Here is a 17,586-nt window from a genome sequence, read left to right as displayed (position 1 = left end):
TCTGTCGAATATGTCTCAAAGCATAAAGGTATGTACATACTTCATCCGATGGCTCATTGTTCAAACAACGAAAAATGTGTCTGATACAGGAAAGGATAGGTTATTGAGAGTAAAAGCACAACTCTCATCGATTAATTAGGAGCAAAACATTAAATTGCGAAGGTTCAAGACAAATGAACCTTTCATTTAAGAACTAAGTATGTGAATCGTCCTGAAAGCCAATAGATCCAGAGAGCCCCATCTCTTCTTTTAAACCTCAATGCTTTTCTTTGAAGCCAAACTTCACCAAACAAATGCTAAAGAAAAGTATTTTCTTCTTTAACAACCTCGACTATGATAAGTACCTAACTCCAACTTTAGACTTCATAGGAATCGACCAGATCCATAACAATTTCAGCATAAAGCCAGCATCCACCAATTTTCATAAAGATCTAAAATAAAGAGAAGAAAAAAGGAAATTGATGAAGAAAGTTGACTTCAACTGTACATAATGATCACTGTATTATATACACTTCTCTGAATTAACTATTCTACAAACTTTAGCATAGTCAAATGGATGCCTGAGAATGAGACAGGCAGAAGGTTGCAGCTGAAAACAGAATGTGGATAGTGACTCAAAACATCCTATCGCCTCTGTTTTCTGCTTGGAATTTGAGTCTTTATGAATCAATTAGGAGATCCTGAGTGACCAAGAGAGGTCAGCTTAAGGAAAAAAGATGCTGAACTAACGGACTTTCACCAAACCAGGAGGAATTAGATATGATGTAGAGGATGAGACGAGGGCAATAAAGAGCACTATATCCTATCCTCCACGGTAAATGACAGGCTGAGATCAATAGACCAGAAAAAGGTAGCAAACCACTCCATGAGGCTCATGAGCATATTTTGGCAATGAGAAACTTCTGCACAAAGGAAAGCGGGATATAGTTGTCAGCAAAAGAACTAGATGTACAAACAAACGACTTATACACAGTAATGATAGCATCAAAAGCCATTGACAGAATGGAAGAAAGGGGGTAAATTGAGAACAGAGTGAGTAGAGTCATTCATGTAGCAAAAGAGAAGAGTGCAGATCCTAAGCTTTTGAATTTAAGTGCCATAGGACAGCACGATCAGAGGTAAAGGTGGTTGATCAGACTATATCTGAAGAGTCGCAATTAACACATACAACTAGCGGACAGAGTTGGAAAATTCCAGCTTACATTTGAAAAACCAAAGTTCTTGGTTTCCCAGCTTTCGATTTCAAGTGACTTTCTCAGATAGTCCATCAGGAAACTAATCTTGATCCCCATTTCAGGGTTTTAATATGTGGATACTCTAGTCTGTAGCTCAATCTAGTCACTTAATCAATAAGGAAGCAAAGGATCATCTGGTCAGCAAATATGATCTGCTGAAGCACTTTAGCTACAAAATACTTCTTCATAACTGTCGGGGAATCCAATCTTAATGGGCCATCTAAAGCTCTGCCTGGTTGGCAAAGAGACCAAATGGCCAGAGAAGAGAAAGCTTAGAGGAAATTCACATTGATGGTTTGAATTCTGAATACAGCCATCCCAGGACATTAAAAATTCTCGGATTTATCAGCTTCACTTTCAAGATTATTTGGGGATTATGCAACCCAACGATGAGAAGTCCAGTAGAGTATTATTAAATAGGCATTTCTGAATATATTGATAATTAGGTATATAGGATAATCTAGTTAAGGTATAGTTCGGTAGTGCTGTAGCTTTTGATGCGGTAATGTGATGTGGTGCCATCACTATTGCTACAAAGGTAAATGCAACGTATATTTCAAGGTAATAGACAACCTTCAAAACTATGTAAAAAGTGTCTTAAAATTAAGTTTTCTTGTCAATATAAAATTAGGATCTTATAAACCTTCAAAGCAACATTTTTAGAAGCATCTATTTAATGTTTCCTAAAAGCAAAATCTGGATGCTCTGATAAATTAAGATATTCCAACTTTTGAGATGTCAAAAACCATCAAAGAGCCAAAGCACCACCCCAAAAACCAAAGCCCTCCCCAATACCATCTGACTTCAACCGGGCTGTTCTCAAAGAAATCTCTAGCATTTGTCCAGAAACCATCGTCTGAAGAGAGAAAACAGTCTTCTTGTTTTTGTATCTTCTTCACCTAAATCAGTACTCTAGGCATCTGCCTGTACATTGAACATCAATTAAAAATGAGCTCTTTCAAAAACAGTCGAAGTTCAAGAAAACACAATCCTTAGCTACCTACCTGACTAATTTCTTAAGCCTTCATTCAGAAGTCTAGTCACATGAAATGTACCACATTAAGGCCAAAAATTGGAAACTCTAAAAAACCAAGACAGTATGATCTGAAATTAGTGTGCCATCTACCCCTTGAATGAATCTCAGGGAAGGCTGTTAGAAGATTAAACCCCTTGCATACAAGAAGGCTGAGAACAGTCTGAAAGCCAAAGGAAAGAGCAACTGTATGACATAGAAAACTCTGATGCAGCTACGGTTCCAGCTTTGTCCTCATCACAAAGGCATTATTGAACCATATTTCTATTAGTCTCAAAAAGATTAAGTCTGCCCAGAACTGCCATTCGAGACCAAGGAATATCATGATCTTGTGGTGAATAGGATCAAGCAAACAAAAGGAATAGGCAGGACAGAGATACAGAGCATCAATTGATGGTAAGGAGAGACCGAGACACACAAACAGGAGCCATCTCATCTTTGTAAGCAATCTCATATATTTGCCTTTGGTAAGGCCCGGGACATGCAACTTAGGGATGGAATATTGAAGAGCATCCTCATTTGGCTGCGTATTTTCGTGTAAGGTGAAGAACTTAATAGGACTTCACTCAGGACCGGCAATACAGGACAAAAATTCAAGAAAAAACAAAGCAGCAGGGGGTAGACATGCAGCACGAAAAAAAAAAAGTACGAGCACAAGATGAGTACACACAGGATAAAAGACTACCGCAATAAGGAGGTTAAAATGAGAGAAGCTGGCGAAAGATGTTGATTAGTATCTAGTCTTTCGTCAATGGATTTACATGCAGAAGGGGGAAAAAGAGAAGCTCAAAAGAAGGCTTATTGCCAAAGGCACACTTTAAAATGATGAGAGATGTTGAATACTCATATATATTAAGCCCACCAACAGCTACCCTGGCCGTCTTCTTTTTTGCATCAGGCAGAATTATAATCCATCCGGGAGGAAGCTTGAAACTAAACTAAGGCAGCATTTTCCAAATTGCAGCTACCATAGATTTAGTTTTTGGATTTCACAAATACATTACTCCACACCAAACTAACCTAAGTTTATAATTTTCCTGCTCAGCACAAAAAAAGTCTTTATTTTCATGTTGAAGATCACCAAATCATGATTTAAAGATGACAGGTCAACTACAGCACAACAAGTCAATGGGCAATGGGGGTCAGCCAAAACAAATAGTTCTTACCAATCTAACTTCTTCTTCATCCATAACCACCATACATATTTCCAGTTTATCAAATTTAGATATTCCCAAAAAAATGATCTTGTGCTGTGACTGGAGGGAATACTAAAGGAATGTCTCAACATTTCCAAAAGCATAATGTAAACTCTTAAATTTATATGCAAAAGACCAGAGTAACTCTAAAAGCTGACATACCATTTCAATCTCCTTTCCACTCAACCAAATCACTGCGAGGCACATAGAGCTTTGCTGCTTGCTCCTCTGCTTCAGTGTCATTGACAACCCCACGACATCCAGGGAAGCCACAGTAACAAGCCAATTGTTCGTCAATTGAGAAAAACCTAAGATTTATAGAGTGAATATCAGCAACAAAAAACACTGTAAGAAGTAGAATACATGGAGGAAAACAAACATATGCAGATCATTCAAGAAACACATTACCGGTAATCATAGGTGAGCTCTTCCCATCTTTCAATATCCCTTTTGGCAAAGATAATAATGTGCTCATCACCGTCAACACTTATGACTCTAGAATAACAATTTGGCTGCACAAAGGTGAAGCAGAGATGAAATCAGAAGAGTACCAAGGCAGCAAACATATGGCATAACAATCTTGTATTGATCCTATGGCATGAACTGGTCATATATAGTGAGAGAGAGAACTTTCTTGACGTAGAAAAGATGACCAGCTGCTCACATAGAAAGACAGTGACCAACATGTTGGCACGCTAGATGCACCATTATTCAATTCATCTACACCACAGTTCGGCTACAATCCTGAATCTTAGCATTACTAATGCACAAGCTTGCTTAGTGTACTCATGACAAGTAATTTGATTTTTTTTTTCTTGGGGGGGGAGGGGAGGGCATGTCAATAAAGTTTAAAGAACTTATATATACTTTAATACAAGACATGATTTTAGTTAGCCTGCCATAAGATAACCAAACCTACAATCACCCTAGTTTGGAGGAAAACACTTGGTGTTCTATTATCAAGCAATAAAGTCCTTTAAGCCCGTTTCCTTCCTTTTTATACGAAAATAAATAGCACTTCACATATATTAACAAGCAAAAACTATAATGCTCAACATATCCAATTATAAAGCGGCAGAAAGTGCAATATAGAAGAAAAATGCTCACCTCACACGAATGATTAATCAGATGAGCAATGCTTCCTGCTCTTGTGGCATCAATAACTCGTTCATCATCAATTCGGAACATGTATGTCCCAGCACCCTGCATGAAAATGTGGAAGACAAGAAAAGATCAATGGTTTCCCCTGTCATGTAAGGTCAAGACAATGCATGCAGAGGGCCTTTCAACAACGAACCAACTATGCCTTCACCAAAAATGCAAAGGTCTCCCAACACATGCAAACAAACAGGAACAAGTTGCTTCAAGTTAACTGATCAGCAAGGTAGTGTAACATGTATCTTGAATTGAATACAAAGAGCCAAAGCATTTTAGTTCTGTCTGAAATGAATCATTATGCTCAGAATGCAGTATGCGTTTTTTAATCTGAGAGACTTTTCTATATACAAAGAGGCAAAGCATTTTAGTTGTCTGAAATGAACCATTGTGCTCAGAATGCAGTATGCATTTTTGTATCTGAGAGAATTTTCCTTCAGTGGTGTACCTCTAAGGAGTACTAATGAAGTTCGCAGAAAAACAAAAATTTGACAACATTCACTCTCAAATTAGAGATTGAGGGAGAACCCACTGTGCCTGTTTCCATTTATACCGTGTGTGCTCCTGTATTTCACCTAGACAGTATGTTGCTAATACTTATCCAAAAATTAGCATACCTCACCATTTTTTGGCCAAAAGAATACCTCAACTCTAAAGACACAAAACTGACACCATTTAGCTTAGAAGGGAGAAAATTGAAGATCTTAGCAAACACACTCAGGAAAAAATCAATCGCTCTTGACATTTCATACTCGAAAGGCTTTGATTTCTCTTTTGGAAGACCATCAGCACAGAAACCTATTCATGGATTTGTTCTTCAGAGTAGAGGACGGAACATTCATACACACATACAATCATAAACAGTGTAATGACATTGTTGCAAAAACAGATCTGAATGTAAAGAGAACCTCCAGATTCTAGCTTCATCATGCAGCACCCTCATTCGAGGAATTCATACAGCCCCTCATCCTTTACAATGCTGTCAATGCCAAAACTCAATCGGAATCTTGGTCATGTCTAAGACATGCATTTTGATTCTCCAAACACGAGAAAAGACAGTCACAGCATGTAGACAATCTAGATGCACCTCTATTCAACCATCCACAAGATGTTCATTTGATTGTTTGGTTTTTCTTTAGAAACTTAACAGATAAACAATACATCACCCCAGGACATTATGGAGCAATGCAACTTTGACCAAATTTTTTTGCCCCTTCAAGTAGCAAGCAAACCAGACAGCAGTATGTTAAAGTATGTTTATCTTCATCTATTCCATTTTCTTTTGTTTTCTATTCACTTATACTGGTGATAGCATCCATCAAATGCCAACGTCCCTGATGCAAAAGCAGTACAGTGACAACATCACGTCAGAACTCACCACCAGTGAATTGTATATGAAATGTTCTCTTCTGTCGGCTATAGGAGGTCGAACTAGTTCGCCTGAGTACTCAATGACCTACATAAGGAATTTCAAATTGGCATAAATTCATTAATCAAATGTTCATAAAAGAAAGAATTACAAACGGATTAACAAACTGCATACCATATCCCCTGCCCTGTGTGGCTGCTTAGCGAAGATACCAAATCCATGTATTCCTGATTTCCCTAAAGCGATGATCATCCCACGACCACAGCAACATAGAGATATATGAATATAAGTTAAACCGCTAAGGAAACCTCAACAGATTAATTATGACAGCAGAAAGGGAAGATGATAAAGGTTACAACGAGCTGACTTTTTTTCTTTCTGATAACATAGACATTATATTTAATAGAGCAATAGGAGAAAATTCTAAGCAATCATGCAAGAGAAGATCAAATCTCTTGACAGAGCCAACAATGACAAGCAGAAATTCAAAACTATATATTTTTTCATTCCAAACCTTAAAAACAATCTCCAAAACTCTAAGTAATGGTGAAATGGAGCATCAAAAGCAGTCAAAACTACCTTTTCTCTTTGTTTCTAGCATTTGATCATTGCTTTGCAAATGCATCTTCCTTCTCACACTTCTCTTTATCCTCCCTTCTAAGAGGATCTCCTTTCTCTCTACTCAATTTTTTTTTTAAATTGGTTTTTTCTCTAATCAAGGTGAAAACTAAAAGATACCACTATAACAATATATATAGATATATATGTTCAACTGTTGTATCATTCGTTATTAGTATGATGACAACGAAATAAAATAATTCTTTTTAACTAGAATCCATCAGTTTCAGATTTAATGCTAGGTCCAGCTTCCTAGTTTCAGATTTTATTTCAGAAGCCATACGTTAAGGGGTAAAAGTCCCTCCCTTAACCCACCATCGGCCAAACACACATCTAATACCATCAACAGGTACATTCAGCATCCCTGTTCCTTTTTCCCATTGTTGTGACAATAAGAATGCAGCAATGCAATTAATCTCATAAGAAGACAAGCACAACAAGCAGCGAAATTAGAAAAATTACTAAAGTTAGGCAAAGATCGTGTTCCTTGTTAGCAATATTTCCTTCAAAATAAGGGAGCACTTGAAAAGTAGTCAGAATTATTGTTCGTATAAACTTAAACAATAGCTGAAACAAAGTCTCCCTGCTGTTCTGATAGAACATTCTACTATCTGGCAAGAAAATATGTCTAGAATCATACAGACTTTAACATATTAACTGCATAGCACAGTCCAGCACTATTTTGACATTAATTCTCCAACCTAGTAACTTCTAGATAGTGAAGAGTCTAATTTGCGAGTCAGCACTCATGATACAAGCTAAATGAAGAACTTCAATAAAGAAGAATAGATCGAGTATTGGAAGAACCAATAAAGAATGCCATAGCTAACCTCACTTCCTTAAAAAGCCAAATATTATGCTTACCAAATGCTAATCTCTTTTTAAAGGTCTGCCTCATGAATTTATACTTCTCCGCCATAGAAGATACGCTATCAGAAGTATCAACTTGATGGGACCTTAGTTTGTGAAGGCGAGAAGAGTACTTGGAGACGACTCCATTGGAAGGCAAGCCTGCCAATAAATGTTGACTGTACCCACCGACCAAGTAAGGCTGGTTCTCAACAAAAAGGCGTTTCAAGGATGCAGCAGCAAGTGCTTCAGGTTCTTTCCGTCCTCTTCTCCCAAAAGAGCTGTAAGGCTCTGCCAGACATGGTAAAAGGAAAACAATTTTATCGACCCAAAATAGACTTTCTATAGCAATTTCCAACATTTGATGCGTAGGGGTTAATAAAAGATGTAAAAAGAAAAAAGTAATGCCATAAAGCTAATCGCCTAGAAAGCTATCATAAAGAGAACGCAACTTGAGCAATTAACCAACCCATGGCCCCATTGGCAGACGACCAGAGTAGGGAAAGCTACGCTTACCACAACGAGCACATCCAGATGGATTAGAGGGCGGGTTGTAGTTAGAACATTGACGCTCAACTTGATTGACGTGCTCGTCTGAACCAGGACGCTCATTAGATGGTTGTCTGTGCTTCTTGCAGAAAGAGAGAAGACGAATGCAGTGTTCTTCATCTTCATCATCTATTGAAAGGAGATGAAGCCTTTCCTCATCCTCAAGCTATTAAATAACAGAGACAGAAGATAGCAAGTCATTGATCTACCAGAACTTCATGAGACTCATGCAAGCATTTGGCCCCGAATTTATAAGTTTCTCTGTAGGCAGTTTCTTTTCTTGCTTTTGCCAGTTTTAACTGGCCGACAGTTTGCGCATGTGTATAATAACCAAAATTCCAGGGGAAGATCAAAAGTACCTCGACACAAAGACCAGCTGCTCTTGCACACAGCGGATGATATGCTACTCGACAAGTATTGTTTGAGCACTGTCAACAGAGGCACTCTGTAAGTCATCTTGAGGACAAGAATAAGATTTTATTCAACTCGACATTATAATTATAAGACCTGATAGGTACTAGACTTCTAAAGCACCAACCCAATAACAACCTTTCCTCTACTCTTATTTCCATCTTCGTCCTTTTTTATTTGGGTCACCGTGACCTCCGCAAGTATTTTTCTTTTTATGTTCACGTCTTTTTTTTTTTCTGTTGCATACTTCAAATGTGATCTTATGATAGATAATTGATCTAAACCTTCGACGCAATGCAAGTCTCAACAATTACGTCCATTTAGATATCGTGTGGGACTTCTGCTTCTTAAATGAGAAAGAGTGGACCTTAATTTAACAAACTTGACTTTGCTTAATTGCAAGAGTTAAGATTACTTTGTAAGAAAAAAGAAGCAACTGATGCCTGCATCCTTTGAGTGCGCACCCCATTTCACAGAACTAGAGATTATTTGCATCTTAGGAGAGCCTATCTCATGTGAGCGCTCATGAAAAGAAGAAATGCAAGTTGACAAAGAACTTCCTTCCTTGTAGTAAACCATTCTAAAGGCCAAACTTAAGTAACAAAACATAATCATCCATATGGAGACTTACTTGGATACAGGCGCCATATTGTACGCCACAGATGCTGCACAACAGCTTCCAGCGATCCTAGGAAAAGTTCAAGAGAATATCTCTTGCTTAACGACCGTAACTTGGTTATATTTGTAAAATAACACTTGAGAAACTCACTAAAAAGGTCTACATGAATCAATGTAACAAATCAAAGATACCTTGTTAATTCTACTGATACCATCAATGGGCTCCATTCTCTTCACATCGGACAAGCAAGTTTCTAAAGCAAAAGAGGATCATATGGCATGAAACCATGAATTTAATTTAATAAACTTTTGACCAATCAACCATAATGAGAAGGGGAGAAAATCCAAATAGCACAAACCTGGTATCCACATAGCACAAGCTAAATGAGCCCATCGGCCGTCAGTTGTGGGTTTCATAGCACCCCCTACACAAAAGTCAATGCAGAGTTTAGCATGTAATAGTAGCAATATAGGACAAAAATCTAAGTAGTACCTATAACTGGGCAAAGACAGCATGGAGGCAAAGGATCAGGAGCCCCTGGGCGACATAGATTGCATAACCATAGTACACCGCCTACGGGCTCTAGCTCTCCATAGCATTTAGCATGAACCTGAACAAATAGTACAAACGAGTCGATAAAATTAGAAAATAAATGGTGATAAAATCTAGATTCCGCTCAAATCACGACACAGGAAAACAAATGGACAAATTAGGTGAAAAGTGGAACAGGAACATGGGCTAGCATCAAACTCTATACGAACTTCTTCATGTACACCCTAGCAATAATACATAGCCAAAAGATCAAAGTGCACTTGGGTCCTCACCATCATTCTGCATTTATCGCATTGGAGGAAAAGATTGTTTGCATACTCCTGAAATTAAAGACAATTATCAGGAACAAACCAAGGTATCCATTGTGTTAAAATCATGAGTAACAATGAAAGAGGGGGTTAAATAGATTTGCTTGACATAGAAGAAGCCTTAATCCTACAAACTAGCTAATCAGCCAAAAAGAAGGCACATAATGACAATGATTAACCATATTTAAATTGATAGATAGTACTGTCGAGTAAGGAACAACCAAAATTAGCACACAAAGAACCATTAAGCTGCAAAAGCCTAACCATGATGAAGAAAACGAAGCTTCACCTCATCCATATGACAAACACTGCATTTGTCAAGGTCTTTCCACTCAACACGAACAGGTCTATATCCAACTGGGAAATCTCTAAATTTTCCAGAAGCTAATTTGCTCATAGAGAACTTTGTCAAATGTCTGGATTTTGACAAACACTGTCGATAAAAACAGAAACACGTTTAAGTTGGGATACAAAATAAAGCAGATGAAATTAACAACCAGACTAGCAAAATGTTGATGTTGAAATGGGAGCAAAGATAATGTCATTAGGAAGAAGAACAGCATACCTGTATAAGTTTCGCTACTTTAGGATTAGAGAAACCAAACATATGTGAACCATGTTTGAACATCGTTTGCACGCCAGCTTCAGCATTAAAACCATCAGCCATACCGCCACATGCCTTCTTTAATCTTTTGTAAATCTTATCCCAGCAAGCAGATGGTGTAGACCCTTTAAACTGGAATACATATTGCCAATGTCAATCATCAAATTCAAGTAACTTAGTTTAGGGAAACGATGAGTAACACAGAGAATAGCCAAGTATGTCTCTAGCAGAAAGCATGTACCCAGTCAGAAAAGGAGAATATTGTACAAATTGTTTGGATGTGAAAGATTCGATATAGAAAGAACACCAAAACCGAAAGATGTGATATTTCAAATTCAGCCTCACTAAATTTTAGCCAACTAAATCAAAGAGAAATTTTCTGGTAAATCACTGATGTTAGTGAGTGATTGAATGTGTATCTAAATCCCTCATGTTAACCAGCGATAAATTTATAATCTCTCACACTCTCTTCCAGTTATATTTAATACACTCCCAGCAGATATAACTAAAAGTATTCAGTTCACACTGGAAGGACATTTTGCACATAGAAACTATTAATGGTGGTACAAAGCAAGATAAGTGAACCGATCTCAATGTAAACGAGCAGCTAGGTCCATGCATAGGGTAGGAAACAATGAAAATGAGGCTGGGAAAAGATAGTTGTATAGTCTAATTATCATGACAAGTGGAAAGAGCCGCATCTAGATATAAATTAAGGCCTCCAAAAGCAATTATATGGTTGATAAATGTAATGTTTCTTCTATCTATGAGGTTGGGCATCTATGTAACCAAAGTATGCATAATTCAACCATCATAATCCATTAATACAACCTCAATATCATCATAGCACAACTTAATTGAAATTATCAACAATGCACCATGCTTTATTCCACAATGTCAAATTTGACCACCCAAAAACCTATGTTTTCACAACCATTCACAACCAGCCCAGCGTGCAAACTGGTAATTAAGGACCTGTTCATTGCACTGTTAATTAAAGTCATTGTCCAGCTATGTCAAAACAGGTAGCACGGAATAGTGGTCAGCAATGTATGCACAAAAGTTCAGTAAACCTAGATAACTTTGTTTCAAGGGCGTCAACCAGATAGAAGTTCTATCACCTCACCCTAGAATCTAGTCAAACAAGTCAAACATGGTTAACTAGCACCAAAAAGGAAGTGCAAGAAAAGTAAAGAAAAGAAGTGAATAAGTGGACTGAAAAGCTATAAGGTAACATGAGATTGCAAGGAGGTTATTCCATAAGAGAGCTCCCATGAGGACAGTAAATCATTAAATCAACAACTACTAAGTAAAAAAGAAAAGGGGCGATCACTTGTTAATCATCTATCTATTGGGGTTATCATATCAAACTAATCCTTGACAAGACAATTCCAAGCCTCTTGTTGGTTATAACAGAGAATTTGAAAAGGTACTCTATAAAAGTGTATGTTCTGCCAGAGATGAGGAATCTAAGGTATTGTCGCAGTGTAACTATCAAGGCCAACACTGACCAACTTTTGTTCTATGGATTTCGGAATCCAACTAAGATCAGAGACAGCATTAATTCTTCATACAGCTGCAGATGTGTGCACAATATGCCTATGCTATACTATTGAGCAAATTCCAGCTCAAGCTAATAGAATATGAAAGAAAAAAAAAACTAAATCATACCATATACTATTTCCTTTCAAAATAGAGAACTTTCAAATGAAATTCAAAATCAACTTTATCCAACACAATGTACCTGCTCTCCACTATCTAAAGTTACTCTAAATAGAGGTCGGATCTTCAACTCTGGGTCTCTCAACACCTCCATTTTATATGAAGCACGAGCCCTTGGATCTGAACAACACAAATAGAAGGTGAATAAACAGCAGTTAGTTAAATTTCGACCAAAAAAAAAAAAACAGTAGTTAAATTCAATCAAAGTAAGGGCAAATTCAATCGATCCCTTTTTAACTTGTTCCATTGTTCCTCTTTTTTTGGTCATCCAACTCTGGGGACACTTTCAATCACCTGAATGTTCTTCAAAAACTTTCAATGATGGGCTTGTTGATAAGCCACAATACTTTTGACATGTTGAAGAAGTGCCCATTAGTCTCCATTAGTCAACAAGACAACTTTACATATCGTTAAGTTTGGAAACTAAAGCACGGATTATATTTCTATATACTCAATTGAATCATTATATGCACCCTAGGATTCTACTTTATCATCAATAGCTCACTTGTTGACGCTATATTGTTTTCTTATGAAAAAGTACATTTCTTTAAATGTACAACTCAATACTTGTATTTTTCAGAAAGGTGATTTAGAGGATGAGGGACCTAAGCAGCCTCAAAGTAGAATGACCAACTACGTTGATGATAAATAATTATGTTACCCTTAATTGAAGTAAACTTCCTCACGGCAGTATATCCTTCTGGCCAGATGTACTTTCCATCTTGAAAGAATTCTGAGTCCCTCACGATCTTTCCTGAACAATAATTGTAAGAGCTTGTAAGTACTATGCATGACCCAATCCCCAAGGATAATAAAAATTTGGTAAAATACCAAAAACATACCTCACCTTTCACTAAATGACCACTTACATACCTCTACTTTTAGAAAAACCAAATAGATGAGTTTTATCTTAGCATATCACTTTGCACCTTCACAATTATCCTAGTGTCCCTATTTATAAAAATGCAATTTTCTTTCCAAGAAGGCCAGTCCCCAAATCCTAAATTCTCACACTCACCCAAAACACTCAAAATCAATCAAAAACCAAACCAATCAAACCCTAAGCGAGTTTGCAAGGAGAAAAAATTTGGTCTTTTCAATGTAGGGTTTTGCTTAGAGACACGTGAGTGGTATTTGCAAAAGTAGAGGTATGTTAGGTGGTCATTAGGTCAAAAGTGAGGAATGTAATTGTTATTTTTTGCCACTTATTTACTTCATGCAGCTATGATTAAAGTAATTGACAAGAAACATTGTGCATTTGAACTTATATGCATTCACTCCATGACATTATCCATCACTCTACATCTATCATGAGTCATGGTTCATAATATAGAAGTACGCTTGACTAGAAACGCAAACATGTTGTCAGAAGCAGTGGCATTTACCAAGGCTAACTACTTGCAGATCTCCCAGTACATATGGAAGGGTCCCAAGGCCCTCCAATTTTCTTTGGCTATTTTCATTGCTCATGCAGTCTTCAGCCGAATCTCCACTCTCTCCATCTTCATCACTAGCACTTCCACAATCATCAGTGGTACGGCCACTCTGCAGCAGAAGCATTCTTCTGGGAAGTTTTTGTTCACTCAGATATCTGATTGGAGCAGAACAGCTTAGTTAGTGCCAACTAAATTTAAACCTCATCCAATGGTGTCAAGTTCAGTCAAAACTAAATCAAATCATTTGACCCAAGCACCTTAAATTTCACGATTTCTGGTATAACAATAAGAAAGACTAGGGGGAAAGAGTTTCTCGAGTATGTGGATCATTTCAATGCAAAAGCAGGAAAGTCTTGTCAAGTAGTTCCACAGAATAACCACTTTTCCATCAAGACACTCTACAATTTTGTCAGACTTATTGACTGAAAAGCAACAGATGTCCAAATTGATTAATTTATTCAAGCAAGTTATCTTCCTTCAATTTGTGTTAGAGAAACACCAACAGTATGTATGTATGAATGGATGGAAAAATGCATGCAAGCGTGCACATATAGCAACAACATTCAAACAACCCTGTATTCTGTCTTCTCTATTTAACATTCCAAACAAGAATCTGTACAGCTATAACAATCATGTGCAAAACTCAAACATCTCATAACATGATCAACGAAAACTTCAGATAAACCGCTGCAAGTGCAACATTCAACTGGAAGACTTCAAGAATAACTCACGTTTTTGCTTCTTCTAGAGCTCTAATGAAGCGAGGTTTCTTGCATTTCAAGTGCAAAGAAGAAAGAAGTCCTCTGAGAAAGGAAATAACCTGCTTTGTCTTAATCCTGAATAATAGCAAAATCAGAGTAACATACAGACAAGTCAGTGAGCAAAATCATATATATCCGACACTGAAAAAATAGTCCTTGAGAATACAAAATTCCAAACCTTGCAAAATCATGGGTACCGAAAAATTGAACAGAAACTGATCTGCCAACAGAAGTTTTATTTAAAATCCCCTGAGCACTTATGTGGGATTCGTCCACTACAAGCCCAGGCCACATTGCATGACCTATCAGAAAAGTTATATGATTGGTTTATATGGCAACTAGTGAATCAACATCTAACGAATAGAAAGATAGCAAAGGTACAACAATACGAACTTCATGCAAACCTAAGCTTTTCCAACAGCAAGACTTCGCAGTTCTCAAACGTGACATGAAGTATTAAAAGGCAAAAAAAACAAGCCAAGATCAGCAATAGCATCATTAAGGTATTACATTGAAAATATAAACCGATGTTTTACAACCAACAGCCCAAACACCTTCCCACAATAACACTTGACAACAACAGGTGTAAACACTTGTCAAAATACTAGTTACAATTGTTCAGATTCAATGAACTAGCTTCAATGTTCCTATCACAACTATTTGATTCAATGTTCCTACCGTATCTATTGACAAATAAGGCTGGTCCCATAAAACAACTTCACTGACGGAGACCCTTATAATAGACTGTCAACCCATGTACAAATGCACACCGATTATATCACAAGAACAAAGTACTTAAAATGTATAGCTACGCTAATAACTTAAGCAGAATTTCAAGGTTTTTTAAAGGTTAGTTTCCCAACAAACCAAGCACCATTTTAAGTTACAACTCAGATCAGCACATTAGACATATGACCTTGGCTATAATAGAACCTGTATAGGATGCAAACTTTTCTAGGCATCCCATTTAGAACATACCACGTGACTCAGATCCAATGTAATTGTAATAATAAACTTATTAGGTCAAAGACTAGTGCAAGGTTTCAAGATAAACAGGAGTTCCTCAAAATCTTAATGATACAATGTGCGAAATGCATCTCACCTATCCACAATGCCTAGGACAGATTTTTAACAAATTTGTCATAATCAAACTTTCTATCGTGCCAGAAAAGCATAAGCACATAGAATGGCATTAAAAGAAGAGAGAGAACAAATATGCACGAACCAGTGAGCTTAGCCCATACAATATCCCCAGGTTCAGGCTCTTGGCAATCATCCAAGCTGGCAGCTAACACAACCATCTCTTCATAATCACATGCATCAGAATCCATACTTTTAATGCTGTATTTCAGGTTCAACTGCCGCATCTCATTGGGAGACAAATAAAATTTGATCTTCTCATTTGTAAGAACTATATCTTCCTTATCTCCATCCTCATACTTGACCTGCATGTTGTTCAACTCTAATCAGAAAATGTCTATTCTGTGCCACATTCTAGAGACTGGTAATATGACAACTTTTATTAGAGGAACTGCAGTGACCCTACATGATGTTTGTTTGTCTCCGAATCGTACCCCAGAATACTGCCCGTGTACCAATCTGCATCCAATGGCCAAAAAACCTGCGACCCACATGTTTCAGTTAATAAATATTCAAATGGAAGATCTAAATCATCGAATTACAGGCTATATGCTTTAATTGCAAGGTGAAAGGAGATACTCGCCTTGCATTGCAAACCAATGAAGATTTTGGGATCGGCATCGTCAAAAGACAACCTGGTCATGCCATAATTTTAACCCATCAATAAATTTGACCAAGAACGAGTGTAAACAGATAACCGGATAATGACAATATAGCAGTACTAGTAAGTACCCAACTAAATAACCTAAGACGCAAACTCCGAACAACACTTCCAACATGTCATCGACCCACATATGAAAACCTAATCTCATCAAGGGAAAAGTTTGATTAACTAACCTCACCCATCTTTTCTTTGTGGGCAAACCTTTAACGTTGTCTTTGACGCTAGAGTCGCGTTTCTTCCTCTTTCGCTGGTCACAGTAACTGTTGCTATTAGGCTTTCGATTCTCTCTCAACCGAGGTCCACCCATATTGTGCAAGTCACTCGAGCGAACTCCCAATTTTGCGAGCTCGCCACCACCACATTTCCTCTTCTTGCGCGGCGAGGTTTCGGACTTGGATTTAGAGCAATTAATGCCCTCCTCCATGCCCTCATCCATTTCAAAATCCTCACAAAATTCTGTCTTCATAGACAATTTCAACGCGGCCTCGGCACGAGCGACCAATAAATCGAACAATGAGGGCTTATCCACGTCCCAATCGGGCCGCTTAGAGCGGCGACAGTACACGTGGACAAGCGGCGCATTACCTTTCGAGGGCCGTCTCCGAAAACCGCGAAAGCCACCGTCATAAGCCTTGCAGTCCCCGTTGCACATGTGGTCATCACCGGCCCGGTCGTCGAGCTCCTCTTCCGGCCCGTCCGACTGCTCGGCGACGGAGGGGAGCTTCCGGGCCTTGATCTTTTTGGACATTAGCGCGGACGATCCCCGGGCGGCCAGGCAGGGGGTGGTCGCGGAGTAGACCTCGTCCAGGGAGACGTAGCGGACCGGGGTGGCCGTGTGGGCGTCGACGTTGGTGTCGTCTTCCGTGGCTCTCGCCGGAAAAGCCATGGAAGAGCGACAGCAAAATTCCCGAGAAAGACCACAAATTCACCACAAATTCGAAGTGGGTTTCGCCTCTCTTCGCCGAATCTACCTCTACCTCTACCCCTCTCTCTCTCTCGCTCTCTGCGAGCGCAAAGAATCCGACGCGAGCGAAGGGGGAGGAATCGAGGAGCAGGATTTGGGGATTAGGGTTTTGAAGGGGATTGTGGAGGGAGAGCTCTGCGCGAAATGATCCGTTTCCCGCCGCGTGCAAATGGAGAGGGAGAGGGAGAGAGAGAGAGAGAGAGATCAGTCACTCTCAATCTTCTCCTCCTCCTCCTCATTTTTATATACTGTCGCGGTTCCCCCCGGCAGGATGCGCCTGAGGAAAATCGCATGCACGTGTGGAGGCAGAGCTCTTCCCTCTTTTCTCGTGTTTTGGAACATCGTTTGGAGAAAATTAGATTTTGTTAGAACAACGTATGATTAGGTTGTGTATGATCCTT

The 17,586-nt window shown here is 38.5% G+C and overlaps 1 protein-coding gene across 3 annotated transcripts; it reads right to left on the bottom strand.

The window, feature by feature from the left end:
- Nucleotides 1–332: 332 nt before the first annotated feature.
- On the bottom strand, nucleotides 333–17,383 carry LOC115681113 (histone-lysine N-methyltransferase ATX2). Of its 3 annotated transcripts, XR_008816835.1 has the most exons (27): nucleotides 16,395–17,383; nucleotides 16,141–16,192; nucleotides 15,964–16,038; nucleotides 15,643–15,862; nucleotides 14,596–14,719; nucleotides 14,388–14,492; nucleotides 13,606–13,811; nucleotides 12,882–12,974; nucleotides 12,243–12,340; nucleotides 10,460–10,630; nucleotides 10,184–10,327; nucleotides 9,859–9,906; nucleotides 9,527–9,644; nucleotides 9,393–9,458; nucleotides 9,226–9,287; nucleotides 9,047–9,103; nucleotides 8,364–8,432; nucleotides 7,972–8,170; nucleotides 7,471–7,746; nucleotides 6,163–6,224; nucleotides 5,998–6,075; nucleotides 4,572–4,667; nucleotides 3,873–3,976; nucleotides 3,627–3,772; nucleotides 2,240–2,566; nucleotides 2,031–2,159; nucleotides 333–902 (listed from the first exon to the last, which is right to left on the bottom strand). XR_008816835.1 is itself a non-coding variant. In XM_030604951.2 (25 exons), exons 1-24 carry the CDS (start codon nucleotides 17,105–17,107, stop codon nucleotides 3,631–3,633), a joined length of 3,378 nt encoding a protein of 1,125 aa, XP_030460811.1. In that variant the 5' UTR covers nucleotides 17,108–17,383; the 3' UTR covers nucleotides 333–902; nucleotides 3,627–3,630. The 3 variants fall into 3 exon arrangements, 1 of the variants encoding a protein (XP_030460811.1); XR_008816834.1 differs by lacking the exon at nucleotides 2,240–2,566; XM_030604951.2 differs by lacking the exons at nucleotides 2,031–2,159; nucleotides 2,240–2,566.
- Between the last annotated feature and the right edge of the window lie 203 nt (nucleotides 17,384–17,586).

The sequence above is a fragment of the Syzygium oleosum genome, unplaced genomic scaffold (assembly GCF_021117445.2).
Source record: "Syzygium oleosum isolate NSW1041296 unplaced genomic scaffold, Sole_v2.1 Sole_v2.01, whole genome shotgun sequence".
In the NCBI taxonomy this organism is placed as follows: domain Eukaryota; kingdom Viridiplantae; phylum Streptophyta; class Magnoliopsida; order Myrtales; family Myrtaceae; genus Syzygium; species Syzygium oleosum.
Note: the sequence above shows the minus strand (reverse complement) of the source record. Positions and strands in the feature narration are given on the sequence as shown.